Source organism: Euleptes europaea, chromosome 7 (genome assembly GCF_029931775.1).
Source record: "Euleptes europaea isolate rEulEur1 chromosome 7, rEulEur1.hap1, whole genome shotgun sequence".
Taxonomy (NCBI): Eukaryota; Metazoa; Chordata; class Lepidosauria; order Squamata; family Sphaerodactylidae; genus Euleptes; species Euleptes europaea.
The window spans coordinates 98,408,862-98,425,947 of NC_079318.1; the positions used below are offsets into that span (position 1 = coordinate 98,408,862).

At 50.9% G+C, this 17,086-nt stretch overlaps 1 protein-coding gene across 1 annotated transcript in view; it reads left to right on the forward strand.

The window, feature by feature from the left end:
* Positions 1–484: 484 nt before the first annotated feature.
* The window catches only part of LOC130480184 (methanethiol oxidase-like), a 31,533-nt gene continuing 14,931 nt past the window's right edge, over positions 485–17,086 (forward strand). The window contains exons 1-3 of the mRNA XM_056852626.1: positions 485–488; positions 12,021–12,074; positions 12,596–12,708. Coding sequence (XP_056708604.1) covers positions 485–488; positions 12,021–12,074; positions 12,596–12,708 — 171 coding nt within the window. The remainder of the gene's footprint in view (positions 489–12,020; positions 12,075–12,595; positions 12,709–17,086) is intronic.

The following is a 17,086-nucleotide window of genomic DNA, read 5'->3' on the forward strand; positions in this document are numbered from 1 at the left end:
CACCAGCCGGCGCATGCCTGACTTTTGGCCCTCCGGGCTGGCCGGCCTGTCACTCCTGGGCCAAAGAGCTAACATCGGAAAGGCCCTGCTGGACCAGACCCATCAAGTCCAGCAGTCTGTTCACCCAGGGGCCAGCCAGGGGCCTCTAGGAAGCCCCCAAACTGCAGCATTATCCTGCCTGTGCCCGGATAACCTGCAAGAACCAATATTTTTTGCACCTCTGGGAAATGCTGCTCTGGTGGACAAGTGGGAGGGTTTGGGGTTTTTTGGCAAGGGGAGCAGCCCAGGCGTGCTGCCAAGCAAAGAAGAGCCTTCCCTCCTCTGCTTCCCGGGCAGGGACTGGCCGCCGGGACCCCTCCCTCCCCCCCGCCCCCCAAGCCCGCCTCCGCTCCTCCCCGCAGCTGGCACCGATGACCCCTCCGAGTTGCTGGGCGAGAGACGCTCCCTCCTCCCGAGGAGACTGGAAGGGACCGAGCCCGGCGGGATGGGTAAGCCGCACGCCGGCCAGCGCTGCCCGCGGCTGGAAAAGCCCCTTGCCTGAATCTGGGGTGGGTGGGGTGGGGTGGGGGGTGATCTGGCGGACCTGCAGCCCACAAACCCCCTTCCTCCTGGAAACCAGAGACGTTTCCCTGGAAAAACCCAGCTGCGCGCGATCCGGGGCCGTGGCTCAGTGGGGGAACCCCTGCTTGGCATGCGGGAGGTCCCAGGTGCCACCCCCGGCAGCATCTCCGGTTAGAGGGGCCAGGCAAGGAGGTGATGGGAAAGACCTCCGCCTGAGACCCTGGAGAGGGGCTGGGGCTCAGTGGGGGAGCCCCTGCTTGGCATGCAGAAGGTCCCAGGTGCCATCCCCGGCAGCATCTCCGGTTAGAGGGGCCAGGCAAGGAGGTGATGGGAAAGACCTCCGCCTGAGACCCTGGAGAGGGGCTGGGGCTCAGTGGGGGAGCCCCTGCTTGGCATGCGGGAGGTCCCAGGTGCCATCCCCGGCAGCATCTCCAGTTAGAGGGGCCAGGCAAGGAGGTGATGGGAAAGACCTCCGCCTGAGACCCTGGAGAGGGGCTGGGGCTCAGTGGGGGAGCCCCTGCTTGGCATGCGGGAGGTCCCAGGTGCCATCCCCGGCAGCATCTCCAGTTAGAGGGGCCAGGCAAGGAGGTGATGGGAAAGACCTCCGCCTGAGACCCTGGAGAGGGGCTGGGGCTCAGTGGGGGAGCCCCTGCTTGGCATGCAGGAGGTCCCAGGTGCCATCCCCGGCAGCATCTCCAGTTAGAGGGGCCAGGCAAGGAGGTGATGGGAAAGACCTCCGCCTGAGACCCTGGAGAGGGGCTGGGGCTCAGTGGGGGAGCCCCTGCTTGGCATGCGGGAGGTCCCAGGTGCCATCCCCGGCAGCATCTCCAGTTAGAGGGGCCAGGCAAGGAGGTGATGGGAAAGACCTCCTCCTGAGACCCTGGAGAGGGGCTGGGGCTCAGTGGGGGAGCCCCTGCTTGGCATGCAGGAGGTCCCAGGTGCCACCCCCGGCAGCATCTCCGGTTAGAGGGGCCAGGCAAGGAGGTGATGGGAAAGACCTCCGCCTGAGACCCTGGAGAGGGGCTGGGGCTCAGTGGGGGAGCCCCTGCTTGGCATGCAGGAGGTCCCAGGTGCCATCCCCGGCAGCATCTCCAGTTAGAGGGGCCAGGCAAGGAGGTGATGGGAAAGACCTCCGCCTGAGACCCTGGAGAGGGGCTGGGGCTCAGTGGGGGAGCCCCTGCTTGGCATGCGGGAGGTCCCAGGTGCCATCCCCGGCAGCATCTCCAGTTAGAGGGGCCAGGCAAGGAGGTGATGGGAAAGACCTCCGCCTGAGACCCTGGAGAGGGGCTGGGGCTCAGTGGGGGAGCCCCTGCTTGGCATGCGGGAGGTCCCAGGTGCCATCCCCGGCAGCATCTCCAGTTAGAGGGGCCAGGCAAGGAGGTGATGGGAAAGACCTCCGCCTGAGACCCTGGAGAGGGGCTGGGGCTCAGTGGGGGAGCCCCTGCTTGGCATGCAGGAGGTCCCAGGTGCCATCCCCGGCAGCATCTCCAGTTAGAGGGGCCAGGCAAGGAGGTGATGGGAAAGACCTCCGCCTGAGACCCTGGAGAGGGGCTGGGGCTCAGTGGGGGAGCCCCTGCTTGGCATGCGGGAGGTCCCAGGTGCCATCCCCGGCAGCATCTCCAGTTAGAGGGGCCAGGCAAGGAGGTGATGGGAAAGACCTCCTCCTGAGACCCTGGAGAGGGGCTGGGGCTCAGTGGGGGAGCCCCTGCTTGGCATGCAGGAGGTCCCAGGTGCCACCCCCGGCAGCATCTCCGGTTAGAGGGGCCAGGCAAGGAGGTGATGGGAAAGACCTCCGCCTGAGACCCTGGAGAGGGGCTGGGGCTCAGTGGGGGAGCCCCTGCTTGGCATGCGGGAGGTCCCAGGTGCCACCCCCGGCAGCATCTCCGGTTCGAGGGGCCAGGCAAGGAGGTGATGGGAAAGACCTCCGCCTGAGACCCTGGAGAGCCCTGGGGAGGGGCTGGGGCTCAGTGGGGGAGCCTCTGCTTTTCGGGCCGCCCCCCCCTTGGTTCCACAAACTCAACCCCAGCGCCCCCTTCTCTACCCTACCCTACCCTACCCTACCCTATAAAAAGCGTTATTCAAAACAGGGGTTTGCATGACTCACTAAAGAAAATAATAATAAAATTTCAAAACAATAACAATTAGTTGCACGTCTATTCCAAATCAAATGAAAACTTTTTAGTTGAAATTTATTCAACCAAACTGATGGACTCGATCCAGTGCTACCAGCTCTTCCAAGCCTGGGGGAAAAATTCTGATAGTTTCCACCAAATTTGCCAGCATGGTGCCGTAGCTTGATCGATTGTGAATTAGTGAACAACACAGTTGAAGGGGTCCACCTCTAGCGCCCCACCCTGCTGCTCTCTTGCCTCTTTGTGCCCCCCTAGGTAATCCCACCCCCCCAGGGGGTGGTACTGCCCACTTTGGGAACCACTGGACTAGACTGTCCTTGCATAGGATTGCACGGGCAGCGACCAAAGCAGGTGAAGCCAAGCCTCCCCCTTCCCTGTACACCAGGGGTGGGGAACCTTTTTTCTGCCAAGGGCCATTTAGATATTTATAACATCATTTGCGGGCCGCACATTCTGGCCTTTAACCCCTCCATTGTCGCCACTTCCGCCCCCAGCCCTCTTGTAGTACAGAAGGAATATGTTTCTCCACAGCCCAGGTGGGAAAGGGTTAACCCAGTTTCTTGGGCAGTCCTAGCAGCTCCATAGCTAACGACTCTTCTGCAAGGGGGAAAGAAGGTTCCGCCTTGAATAGAGGCTATTTCTGTCTGCAGGAGTGGGCAGATTGCCAGTCTTAGATCCTTCTGAGCTAGAGATCTGCCAGGACCCATGAAGGGCCAGACCAAATGATTTCGTGGGCCTTAAACGGCCCCCGGGCCTGACGTTCCCCACCCCTGCTGTACACTCACACAATGAAAAGGGGAGGAAGGCTCCAGAGCGTATTGGACCTGATCCAGAGAAAAGTTCAGCCCAGGTTCAGTAAGGGATTATTCTCAAGCAAGTGTGCATTGGATCGGGGCCAGGGTCACACTTCAGTCCTGCTGAAAGGAAAGGGACGGGTTTAGTCATGAATACCCAGCCACTCCTGGGCCTGACTTTTCTCTTCACCGCAGCCAAGAATATTTTCACGTCACACGGTTAGGAGAAGCTGGCTTGTAAAAGCAGCCCTGACACCTTTTAGAAGGCCGTCTTGTTCCGAGATACTCCAGTCATTAAAATCGGCTGGCCTAGACGGTAGGGCCCTGACCTGAATGGCCCAGGCTAGATGTACGGTATTATGGCCCTGCGGCATTAAGTGCCTCCGAGTCCTCTTTGCTCCTGGAAACTCTTAATTCAATCAAGGCAGAAAACAAAACCTGCCAAATTTGTCTATAAATATCTGATGTCGATTAATAAATAAGATATGTAGGGTCTCAGGAATGAATGGCATAAGGACCTGGAGAGCCAGCGTGGTGTAGTGGTTAAGAGTGGTGGAGTCTGATCTGGAGAACCGGGTTTGATGCCCCACTCCACCACATGAGCGGTGGACTCTAATCTGGTGAACTGGGTTTGATTCCCCACTCCTCCACATGAAGCCTGCTGGGTGACCTTGGGCCAGTCACAGTTTTCTCCAAACTCCTTCAGCCCCACCTACCTCACAAAGTGTCTGTTGTGGGGAGAGGAAGGGAAGGAGATTGTAAGCTGCTTTGAGACTCCTTAAAGGTAGAGAAAAGTGGGGTATAAAACCCACTCTTCTTCTATTTTGCCAAAGCAATGAGATATGGCCTTAAGTTTATACCTGCTCTCTCCATGGATCTTAAATTGAGACTTATTCAGCAAAAAAATGATTGTCAAGATATACTGGACACCACGGCGACTCTTTAGCAAAGGATTGAGTAAAGTGTCTAATCGGTGTTGCAACTCACCGGGTGCGTCCCTCAAACAGATGTTCTGGGTGTGTCCAGTTATTCCTTTTTTCTGAGAAGAAGTTATTAGTCATATCAATTTTGTATTAGAACGTTCACTGGTTTTTGTGGATGCCTACGTACCCTGAGCCCTGACCTGAATAGCCCCAGGCTAGCCAGATCTCATCAGATCTCAGAAGCTAGGCAGGGTTAGCCCTGGATAGTACTTGGATGGGAGACCACCAAGGAAAGCCAGGGTTGTTACGCAGAGGCAGGGCCGGATTTAGGTTTGATGAGGTCCTTAGCTATTGAAGGTAATGGGGCCCTTTATATGTCCAGCTGTCCTTTGTCAACAACAAACTGTCGCTGTTTTTTGTGTTGCATATATGCTATATGGTAATTTATGGACCTAATAGGTATCTAAAGCTATTTGCACATAACAAAATATGTATTTTATCAAAGTAATTGTTGAACTGAAATACAATTAAGAAGAAGTATATTAATAGTAAAATAATTATTATTTCCTTTAAATTTTTTGGGGGGCCCAAGAGAGTGGGGCCCTACGCTATAGCTTGTTTAGCTTATACATAAATCCGGCACTGCGCAGAGGCAAGTAATGGCAAAGCACCTCATTCAGCCCTGACCTGGATGGCCTAAGCTAGCCCAATCTCATCAGATCTTGGAAGCTAAGTAGGTTCATCCCTGGTTGGTACTTGGATGGAAGACCACCAAGGAAGTCCAAGGTTGCTACGCAGAGGCAGGTAATGGCAAACCGCCTCTGTTTGTCTCTGCTCTTACATGGGTGGCCTGGCCTGGTCCCATCTCATCAGATCTCAGAAGCTAAGCTAAGCAGAGTCGGCCCTGGTGAGTATTTGGATGGGAGACCACCAAGGAAGTCCAGGGTTGCTCTGCAGAGGAAGGCACTGGCAAAACACCTCTGAACATCGTTTGCCTTGAGAACCCTACGGGGTCACCATAAGTCAGCTGTGACTTGATGGCAAAAAAAAAAAAAAAGTTTAAGCTGCCAAAATGTAATTGACATATTGCTATAATTTATATCCGGCAATTGACAAACCACTGCAGCATAATGCTATCATGTTGATTACCTATTTTTGTAAAAGCCTGAAACAACCCCCCAACGGCACTGCAGGCAGGTGGGGGCAAATAAATTGTATGGGAAACTATCATGTGGAATGCTCCCTTCCATAAACAGGGAGAAAAGCTTCCTCTCTTAGGCAGATGATGAGAGGGAGGGCATCTTGGCCAACTTCTGGTCACTAGGTCCCTTCCATAAACAGGGAGAAAAGCTTCCTCTCTTAGGCAGATGATGAGAGGGAGGGCATCTTGGCCAACTTCTGGTCACTGGAGGGGGGAGGTAGTTGTGAACATCCATTGTTCAGAGGGTTGGACTTGATGGCCCTGGTGGTCCCTTCCAACTCTATGATGCTATGATTCTATAATACCAGAATGCGGGATCATCTGCTGAAGATGGAGGGTGAGAGATTAAAAACAGATAAAAGGAAGTATTTTTTCACACAATGCAGAGTTAAATTGTGGAACTCCCTGCCCCAGGATGTGGTGATGGCTGCCAACTTGGAAGGCTTTAAGAGCAGAGTGGACATGTTCATGGAGGAGAGAGGTATTCATGGCTACTAGTCATGATGCGTACCTATTCTCTCCAGTTTCAGAGGAGCATGCCTATTATATCTGGTGCTTTGGATCACAGGCAGGATAAATGCTGCTGCAGCCGTCTTGCTTCCTGGAGGCCCCTGATTGGCCACTGTGTGAACAGATGTCTGGACTAGATGGGCCTGGGTCTGATCCAGCAGGGCTTTCCTTATGTTCTTATGTTCTAAGCATTTGCGGGGCCAACAGAGGGAACATGGAAAACCATCACCGGGCAGATGTGTTCCCTGGATATTTCAATTTTTTGGGATAGTCGAGGGAATGTGCGTTCCCTATGGTAACCTTCCCTCCCGCGACCCACCCTGCTTCTTTTGCTGACAATTCAAGTATTGCTGATCGAGCAAGTGAGTTTATGACGCAACCATTGTTGGGACATGGCCCTTCACACAGTTTAGCTCCGCTCCTTGCAGTTGCCGAAGCCATTTGAGTCTCCTGTCTCCTCCAATACATTACTTATTAAGTCAAACACGCTACTGTGGCTCATGGGCTGCCCACATTTTGTACGGGCGGCTGTACACACGAGCCTGTTGTGGCAAAACCGATCGCGCCTTATGGGCACCTTCAGTGCTCCCAGATAAGCCCCAGCCTGCTTGCTTATTTTGCGCAACAGATAAAGGGTCTTGGGAGGCAGCTGCACATAAATGCCTGCAAGCGGACACGGATAAGCAGGAGTATTGTGGTGGGTGAAAGTGCCCCCAACTCACAGCTGACTTAGGTGACCCCACAGGGTTTTCAAGGCAAGAGACATTCGGAGGCAGTTTGCCATTGCCTGCCTCCGTGTGGGCTGAGAGAGTTCAGAGAGAACTGTGACTGGCCCAAGGTCACCCAGCAGGCTTCAAGTGGAGGAGTGGGGAATTGAACCTGGTTCTCCGGATTAGAGTCTGCCCCTCTTAACCACTACACCATGCTGGATCTCAGGCCTGTTATGCTGGAAGCAAATGTGCGTGGATCTTTTTTTTTTTAAGAATGCCAGCGTGGTGTTATAGTTAAGAGCGGTGGACTCTAATCTGGAGAACTGGGTTTGATTTCTCACTCCTCCATGTGAAGCCTGCTGGGTGACCTTGGGCTAGTCACAGTTCTCTTTAAACTCCCTGAGCTCCACTGACCTCACAAGGTTGTGGGGAGAGGAAGGGAAGGAGATTGTAAACTAGTTTGATTCTCCTTAAAAGGTAGATAAAATTGGCATATAAAAACCAACTCTTCTTCTTCTTAAAGAGAGAGAAAGAGACAATGATAGCAATCGAGGTTTGCAAAACTGCATTCTGAATAAACCCAAGTAAGGGAATAATAGATTCATAGAATCATAGAGTTGGAAGGGACCACCAGGGTCATCTAGTCCCCCTGCACAATGCAGGAAATTTACAACTACCTCCCCTCCACACCCCCAGTGACCCCTCCTCCATGCCCAGAAGATGCCCAAGATGCCCTCCCTCTCATGTTCTGCCCAAGGTCATAGAATCAGCATTGCTGACAGAAGCTGAGCCAGTACCAGGTTTTGGGGGGCCCTGGAAAGAAAGTACCCAGCCCCCCCTCTGATGCCCACCACTAGCCCCCTTAGCTCATTCCCTCCTTCCCTCCCTCTCCCTCCTCCTCCTCTTCTTTTTCTCCTCCTCTTCCTCCTTCTTTGCTACCTGACTTGAATCTAGCTTATCAACAATCTGTAGGCAGGTAAGCTTCTACAAAAGACAGGCTGGTTTCCCTGACCCATTTTCCTTTCCAACCCCGAGGATTCCTAGGTCATTTCCAGGGTCCCCTGTAAGGTCGCCAACTCCGGGTTGGAAAATACCTGGAGATTTTGGGGGCAGGGCCTGAGGAGGGCGGGGTTTGGGGAGGGGAGGGACTTCAATGCCACAGAGTCCAATTGCTAAAGCCGCCGTTTTCTCCAGGGGAACTGATCTCGTATCGGCTGGAGATCGGTTGTAACAGCAGGAGATCTCCAGCTACTACCTGGAAGCTGGCAACCCAATGCCCCATGCCACACACTGGAGATCCATAAAAATGCTGGAGGGGTTCCTTTGCTAAAGAGACATTTGGGAAGATGTTCTGTGGAGTCTGGAACAGCACGGTCCTAGAATGTTTGACCGTTATAACCTCACCAAGGGCTTGCGTGTCAGCGGCTGCCTCCTCCAGGTTTTATAGGGCAATCTTTCTCCTTTAGTATCGGAATGGGGTCAGGTATAAAAGTTACAACCTGGCGGGATTCGCACAAATAACCGCAATCTGCTCCTGGTGGATGTCAGGTGCCAAAATTCCCTTTCTGCTCTGGAAGCGCTCCACAGCTGGGAATATTTATAAAATCACATAATTCTGGGAGCCAGCGTGGTATAGTGGTTAAGAGCAGTGGTTTGGAGCGGTGGAGTCTGATCTGGAGAACCGGGTTTGATTCCCCCCTCCTCCACATGAGCAGCGGAGGCTAATCTGGTGAACTGGGTTGGTTTCCCCACTCCTATACATGAAGCCAGCTTGGGCAAGTTACAGCTGTTAGAGCTCTCTCTGTCCCACCTACCTCGCAGGGTGTCTGTTGCGGGGAAAGGAAGGGAAGGTGATTGTAAGCCGATTTGATTCTCCCCTAAGTAATAAAGTCGGCATATAAAAACCAACTCTTCTTCTCCTTCTTCTGTCTAAAATGGTCCTGTAATACTTTGGGGGGGGGGGGTGTTGGATTCCCATATGACAGGGGTGTATGTGGAAAATTCAACGCAGGACAGCTGTTTTGGACGGCAGCTGTGTGTCGGCCTAACTCCGTGTGCAAGAAATTTTAAACGCGAGAGGGGAGCGGTTGTGGTGTAGTTGTGCGTCTCCAGCCTGGCGATTCACTGTTCTTCCTCATCGGACATGCCAGGTGGTTAGAGGGTCATTCAGAAGGATATCATGGGATTTACTGCTGTTCCAAGTTTTCCCGGGGCAGGCGGGAGCCATCTACCCTTCCAGCATGCACACCGTCTCTTAGGATTGCGGCACTTCTGTTCAACTGTGTCGGAGCTGTTACATAAGAACATAAGAAAGGCCCTGCTGGATCAGACCCAGGCCCATCAAGTCCAGCAGTCTGTTCCCACAGTGGCCAACCAGGTGCCTCCAGGAAGCCCCCAAGCAAGAGGACTGCAGCAGCATTGATCCTGCCTGTGCTCCACAGCACCTAACATATTCGGCATGCTCCTCTGACCCTGGAGAAAATAGGTATGCAGCATGACCAGTATCCATTCTAACTAATAACCATGAATACCCCTCTCCTCCATGAATATGTCCACTCCCCTCTTAAAGCCTTCCAAGCTGGCAGCCATCACCACATCCTGGGGCAGGGAGTGCCACAATTTAACTATGCGTTGTGTGAAAAAATATTCCCTTTTATCTGTTTTGAATCTCTCGCTCTCCAGCTTTAGCAGATGACCCTAGTATTATGGGAGAGGGAGAAAAACCTCTCCCTGTCCACTCTCCCCAAACCATGCATAATTTTATAGACCTCTATTATGTCTCCCCTTAGCCGCCTTCTTTCCATAAAGGCCATCTAGTCCAACCCCCTGTTTAGTGCAGGATCAGCCTAGAGCATCCCTGAGAAGTGCTTGTCCAGCCTCCGCTTAAAGACTGCCAGTGAGGGGGAGCTCACCACCTCCCTAGGCAGCCGATTCCACTGTCGAACAACTCTTACTGTAAAAATGTTTTTCCTAATATCCAACTGGTACCTTTCAGCCCATAATTTAAACCCATTTACTGCGAGTCCTCTCCTCTGCTGCAAACAGGAACAGATCCCTGTCCTCCTCTAAGCGACAGCCCTTCAAAGATGTAAAGAGAACAATCATGTCCCCCTTCAGCCTCCTCTTCTCCAGACCGATCATTCCCACGTCCCTCAGCCTTTCCTCATAGGACTTAGTCTCCAGGCCCCTGATCATCCTCGTTGCTCTCCTCTGCACCCGCAGGGGGTGGACTCTCCTCCTTTGGGGGTATTTAAGCAGAGGCTGGATGGCCTTCTGTCAGCAAGGCTGATTTTGTGAACTTAGGTAGATCAGGAGAGGGAGGGCAGACAGGATTGCATAAGTGCCTTCCTCTGGGCATAGTGGGTCACCGAGGGAATGAGATGGAGGTAGTTGTAAATTTCCTGCGTTGTGCCAGGGGTGGGATTAGGTGACCCTTGAGGTCCCTTCCAGCTCTATATTTCTGTGGATACAATATTTTTTTATTGTCTTGATTCATGTTTTTAGTGTGTTGAGTAAGATGTTTGTCTCTAGGATCTCCAACCTCCAGGTACCAGCTGGAGATCTCCCGCTATTACAACTGATCTCCAGCCGATAGAGATCAGTTTCCCTGGAGAAAAGGGCCGTTTGGCAATCGGACTCGATGGCATTGAAGTCCCCCCCTTCCAAAATCCCACCCTCCTCAGGCTCCGCCCCAAAAACCTCCTGCAGGTTGCAAAGAGAGACCAGGCAACCCTATTCGTCTCCATTTTAAAAATCCAGCCACTAATCCACAATCAGGATTGGGCTCACAAGGAAGATAAATTATTCACTGAAGCAATCCAAATTCCATGCCAAAAAACAGCTGGATTCTGCAACCTTAATTTTTTTTATATTACATTTATTTAACCTCTGCTAGCTGTGTGTTATGTCGGGCCTTGAAGCCCTTCCTGGAGATCCTATCCAGCTCCCATCTTGGATTTTGAGGTTTCAGCAGACGTTCCCTACATACTTGGAAGGCTATCTCGGGGCCCATTAGGACTAGAAACGTGCTTATTTTTTAAAAAAGCAAACAAGAGAAAATGGTCAGCCTGGTGTCCCACTCAGCCAGGGTTGCCAGCCTCCAGGTACTGGGGGAGATTGTTTTGAGATTGTTGTACAGGAGTCCGTTTAATTGCTCTGTTTCGACCACAAGGGTCTTCATCAGAAGCCAACTTTGGCTGTTATGTAACAAGTTCCTATGTTGAATAGGCAATGAAGTCCTTACTTGAATGTGACTAGCTAGTTTCTGTTAAACGGGTGGAACGCCTGCAGCAGTTGCTTCGGGGACACCACCAAGAAGCGGAATTGACTCATCCTCCCCTGCCGGATCTCTTCCCAGATCTATGTGGTGGACACGGAAACAGGGCAATTAACCAGACCCCTGTACAAAAATCTCAAAAATCTTTGGCCACGTCATATGTATGACATTGCGAGCTACTCAAGTGCATGTAGCTGAAGCTGAAGAAAGTGACATCTTTAAGAATCACTACACAAGACGCTTCGGAACTGAGCCTCAATTCGCCTGTGAAGTTAACAGAGCGACATAACCACAAGAACTTTCTTGTCAATTACCAACTTATATACGCGCACCTTCATGCATGTTATTTATATACTATAAGACAATGTAAATGCTTTGATGCATATATTTTGTACTGTATGTATGTTGTTTGTTGTAGAATAAGTATAGAGTAAGAACAAGGCAATTGAATATAATTCACTTTAATCTCTTCTTGTACTGCTGTCTTTGTTTACCAACCTCCAGGTAGTAGCTGGAGATCTCCCGCTATTACAACTGATCTCCAGCCGATAGAGATCAGTTCCCCTGGAGAAAATGGCCGCTTTGGCCATTGGACTCTATGGCATCGAAGTTCCTCCCCTCCCCAAACCCCGCCCTCCCCAGGCTCCGCCCCCAAAACCTCCTGTCGGTGGTGAAGGGGGACCTGGCAACCCTAGTCCCTCCCCCGCCCTCCTCAGGCTCCGACCCAAAAATTCTCCAGGTATTTCCCAACCCAGAGCTGGCAACCCCACACTAAGCGCTTTTCCTGGGGCACATGCGTTTAATCAAAATGAGGAGGGATATAGTCCATAAAAGTGTGCCATATGTAGCCGAGACAGGCCCAGATACCATCCCCTGCAGATCTTTAACCTCTCTCCATCTTTTTAATTTGCAGCGAAATGCGGAGCGTGCGGTCCCGGGTACAAAACTCCCCTGGAGGCGATGAAAGGTAAGGGGTCTCCTCTGATTCTGAAATCATGGGCTCTGACTTCCTTTATTCCAACTGCATTGTTCTCAACATGTTCAAGGCACACAGATAGGGTTGCCAACCTCCAGCTACTAGCTGGAGATCTCCGGCTATTACAACTGATCTCCAATCGATAGAGATCAGTTCCCCTGGAGAAAACGACTGCTTTGGCCATTGGACTCTATGACATTGAAGCCCCTCCCCTCCCAAAACCCCGTCCTCCTCAGGCTCCGCCCCAAGAACCTCCCATGGGTTGTGAAGAGGGACCTGGCAACCCTATGCACAGCTTACATCATTGTCCTCTCTTCCAATTTTGCCCTTGACAACAACTCTGCGAGGTATGTCAGGCTGACAGTGTGTGACTGGCCTACGGTCACCTAGCAAGCTTAGATGGCGCAGGGGGGGATTCGAATCTGGGCCTCCCAGATCCTAGTCTGACATGCTAACCACTACACCACACTGGCTTTCTTGACTGCTTATGCCAGATCTTTGTTTTTGGACAGGTCCCAGGGAAGAGATTGTGTACCTGCCCTGTATCTACAGGACCACTGGAATCCAGAAGCCGGACTACTTAGCCACGGTTGACGTGGACCCCAAGTCTCCAACCTACTGCCAGGTAGGGTTCGTTCCATCCTCAGGCTGCGGTTCTGAGTTCAGGAGCTTCTCTCTGCTGTCCAACGATGGCAAAGCCATAAGAACATAAGAAAGTCCTGCTGGATCAGACCAAGGTCCATCAAGCCCAGCATTCTGTTCACACAGTGGCCAACCAGGTGCCTCTAGGAAGCCCACAAACAAGACAACTGCAGCAGCATTGTCCTGCCTGTGTCCCACAGCACCTGATATAATAGGCATGCACAGAAGAACAGAAGAAAGGCCCTGCTGGATCAGACCAAGGTCCATCAAGTCCAGCAGTCTGTTCACACAGTGGCCAACCCCTAGGTGCCTCTAGGAAGCCCACAAACAAGCCAACTCTGCAAGTTGCCATTCTCTCGACTGCACCTGCTGGCCATCCTTTCTCAGGACTCTTTCTGGTCCAAAAATGCGGGTTGTTCACTCAGTGAGACTGAGGATTGGTCTGTACATGTACCCCGATGAGGTAACAGAACCAATTGTTGGCAGCCTCTTTTGGTACCCAAATCTGGAACAGTAGAGGTGACATCCTTCCGATGCCATTCAAGAAAGTTGTAGGAAAGTAAAACACAAACCATTTGACTACCTTATGGGATCACTGCTGCGGAAAAATCTTCCGGGGAAAGCATTAAGCATGAGGGGATGGACTGTGGCTCAGTGGAAGATCATCTGCTTGGATTGCAGAAGGTCCCAGGTTCAGTCCCGGGCATCTCCAGTTCAAAAGGACCAGGCAGTAGTTGATGTGAAAGACCTCAGCCTGAGACAGAGTTTTTTGAGTTGTTTTCTGTTGCCCCAGAAAGTTGGATCAGGACCAGTGGCTGTCAGGTCCACACAACACTCCAGGATAAACTACCGAGCTCTTTCAGCCTTTCCTCACAGGACTTGGTCTCCAGACCCCTCACCATCTTTGTTACCCTCCTCTGGACACGTTCCAGCTTGTCTGCGTCTTTCTTAAACTGTGGTGCCCAAAACTGAACACAGTTCTCTAGGTGAGGTCTAACCAGAGCTGAGTAAAGCAATACTACCCCTTCCCTTGATCTGGACACTAAACTGCTGTTGATGCGGCCCAAAAGAGCCAATGTGGTGTAGTGGTTAAGAGCAGTGGTTTGGAGCGGTGGACTCTGATCTGGAGAACCGGGTTCGATTCCCCACTCCTCCACCTGAATGGCGGACACTAATCTGGTGATCCAGGTTGGTTTCCCCACTCCTCCATGAGAAGCCAGCTGAGTGACCTTGAGCTAGTCACAGCTCTCTTAGAACTCTCTTAACCTCTGCCTACCTCACAGGGTGTCTGTTGTGGGGAGGGGAAAGGAAGAAGAAGAAGAAGAGTTGGTTTTTATATACCGACTTTCTCTACCATTTAAGGGAGACTCAAACCGGCTTACAATCACCTTTCCTTCCCCTCCCCACAACAGACACTCTGTGAGGTGGGTTGGGCTGAGAGAGCTGTGACTAGCCCAAGGTCACCCAGCTGGCTGCATGTGGAGGAGTGGGGAAACCAACCCGGTTCACCAGATTAGCCTCCGCCGCTCATGTGGAGGAGTGGGGAATCAAGCCCGGTTCTCCAGATCAGACGCCACCGCCCCAAACTACCACTCTTAACCACCATACCACGCTGGAAGGAGATTGTTAGCCGGTTTTATTCTGCCTTAAGTGGGAGAGAAAGTTGGCATATAAAAACTAACTCGTCTTCAAAATCACATTTGCCTTTTTAGCTACTGCATCACACTGCTGCATCATGTGCAGCCATGTGCATGGGAGATCCCAAGATTCCTTTGGGCTAAGATTCATGTTCAGGGAAGGAGGAATATCAGCAGGCAGAGATCTTTTCTGTCTGTTTACAAGATTTCTTTTTCTGCATTATCATCGGGTGGGAATGCTGGCTGGGACCAGGCCTCGGCAATTTACATATCTGTGCTCGTGTTTACTTTCCGACAGGAAGGATGGTCTTAAATTTGGACTCTCTATAAAAACTGATACATTCCCCATCAGGGATTTTTTTTAAAAAAGTGTTCAAGGAGCAGAGCCCAGCTGGTTCAGACAGCTGTTCCAGTAATCTGGCGTAACTTCACATTTTAAATCCAAAGAATGCTTCATTGCGAAATGATCCCCCACCCCCCAAAACATGTCCCCACTAAACAGGTGAGTGGCTCATATTTCTAAATCACTTGTTTGCGTTTGTAAACCAGCCGCTGCAGACTTCGGGGCCTGCTGATCGGGTTCGGCAAGCTGTCTGGTCAAACCTGACCCTTTTGTATAACGGCCACAAAAGACTTTGAATGGTAAATGCCACTCAAATTGAATCAACTAAACCTTGCAAAACCTCCTATAATCTCACACTGGTATCCAGTGGTATTAGATGAGGGATGGTTAGGAGACTACAGCAGCTGCCCTATGAGGAGCGGTTAAGACGCTTAGGGCTGTTTAGCGTGGAAAGAAGGCAGTTAAGGGGAGACATGATAGAGGTCTATAGAATTAGGCATGGTTTGGAGAGAGGGGACAGGGAGACGTTTTTCTCCCTCTCCCATAATACTAGAACACGGGGTCATCTGCTAAAGCTGGAGGGTGAGAGATTCAAAACAGATAAAAGGAAGTATTTTTTTCACACAACGCATAGTTAAATTGTGGAACTCCCTGCCCCAGGATGTGGTGATGGCTACCAGCTTGGAGGGCTTTAAGAGGGGAGTGGACATATTCATGGAGGAGAGGGGTATTCATGGTTATTAGTTAGAATGGATACTGGTCATGCTGCATACCAATTCTCTCTAGTATCAGAGGAGCATGCCTATTATTTTGGGTGCGGTGGAACACAGGCAGGATGGTGCTGCTGCACTCGTCTTGTTAGTGGCTTCCTAGAGGCACCTGGTTGGCCACTGTGTGAACAGACTCCTGGATTTGATGGGCCTGGGTCTGATCCAGCAGGCCCTTTCTTATGTTCTTATGGTTAGGGTTGTCAGCTCTGGGTTGGGAAATACCTGGAGCTTTTGGGGGTGGAGCCTGTGGTGGGTGGGGTTTGGGGAGGAAAGGGACCTCATTGGGGTATCATCCCATAGAGACAACCTACCAAAGGGGCCATTTTCTCCAGGTGGACTATCTCTACCTCCTGGAGATCAGTTGTACTAGCGGGAGATCTCCAGCCACCACCTGGAGGCTGGCAACCTTAAGGATGGTGTTAATGTTTCGGATGCAGCTTTCCAAAGGGGTAAATAATATAAAGACCTGCTAGATAATATAAAGACCTGTCCAGTGGAACCTCAGAGACCAAGAAGATTTCCAGTGTACCGTTTTCACTGTTTCTTCTTCTTCCATCACTCCTTCTCCTCCTCCCCCTCCTCCTCCTTATTCTCCTTCTCTTCCTTATTCTCCTCCTTTTCTCCTCCTCCTCCTCCTTCATCCTTCAGCTTGGCTTCAGGGATTTCAGCCAGCATTGTGCATAGATTTTCCAAAATAAGAAACAGAAATTTGCTTTAAAAGAACAAAACAAAAGAAAGTTTGGGCCCTACTCCTTCCCATGTTCTTTTAACGTTGACTTAAAAGGATCGTTCTTTCAAATAGATGCTGTTTTGGTACCTCTGCACCAAAGGGGTCCAGACTTATCTATAAACAAAGCAAGCGTCAGAAACGATGTCAGGAAATGGGATTAAACGTCCATGTAGGGTAGATTACCCTCTGTTGTCCAAACTTTCAGGGAATGAAACATAAACGCTGCAGCAGGGTTCTATGATGGGAATTCTAATCGTGTACCAAGTTCTAGGGCTGCAAATATTCCCCTCCCCTTAACAGATGCTCAGCTGCCCGAAATGTTCTCTGGCTTGGGGAGGGCAGTGAATATGCTCGGTTCTCATCAAACTATTCCCCCCTCCCCATTTCACTTTTCATGATTTCTTGGCAAATAACCCTATCATTATTACTCAAAAATATGAGTAATAATGATAGGGTTATTTGCCAAGAAATCATGAATTCTAATACTGCAGGGGCTATGACTCTGTGGAGAAGCCTCTACTTTGCATGCAGAAGGTCCCGGGTTCAGTCCCTGGCATCAACTTGGGAACAGTCAGTGTTTTTGCTTTAGAATTAATATTTCCAGTTGCATATTGTTAAGATGTGATGTGTGTTTGATTTTAAACTGGTAAAGTTACAGTAAGATGTTACGGCAGGGAGACTTATATAGTAGACAAATAAAAGTGAATTTAGTATAATGGAAGTAAGCTATAGTAGTCAAATATGATTAATCCTTTTTAGACAGCAGCTGCTCATAATTCATAATTTTTACATCAATATCTATATCTAATTGTTATTTAGGGTGATGAAGTTAAATTGACTATTTCAAGTAATCAGGGGCTATGATGAATGGGATGGGCCTG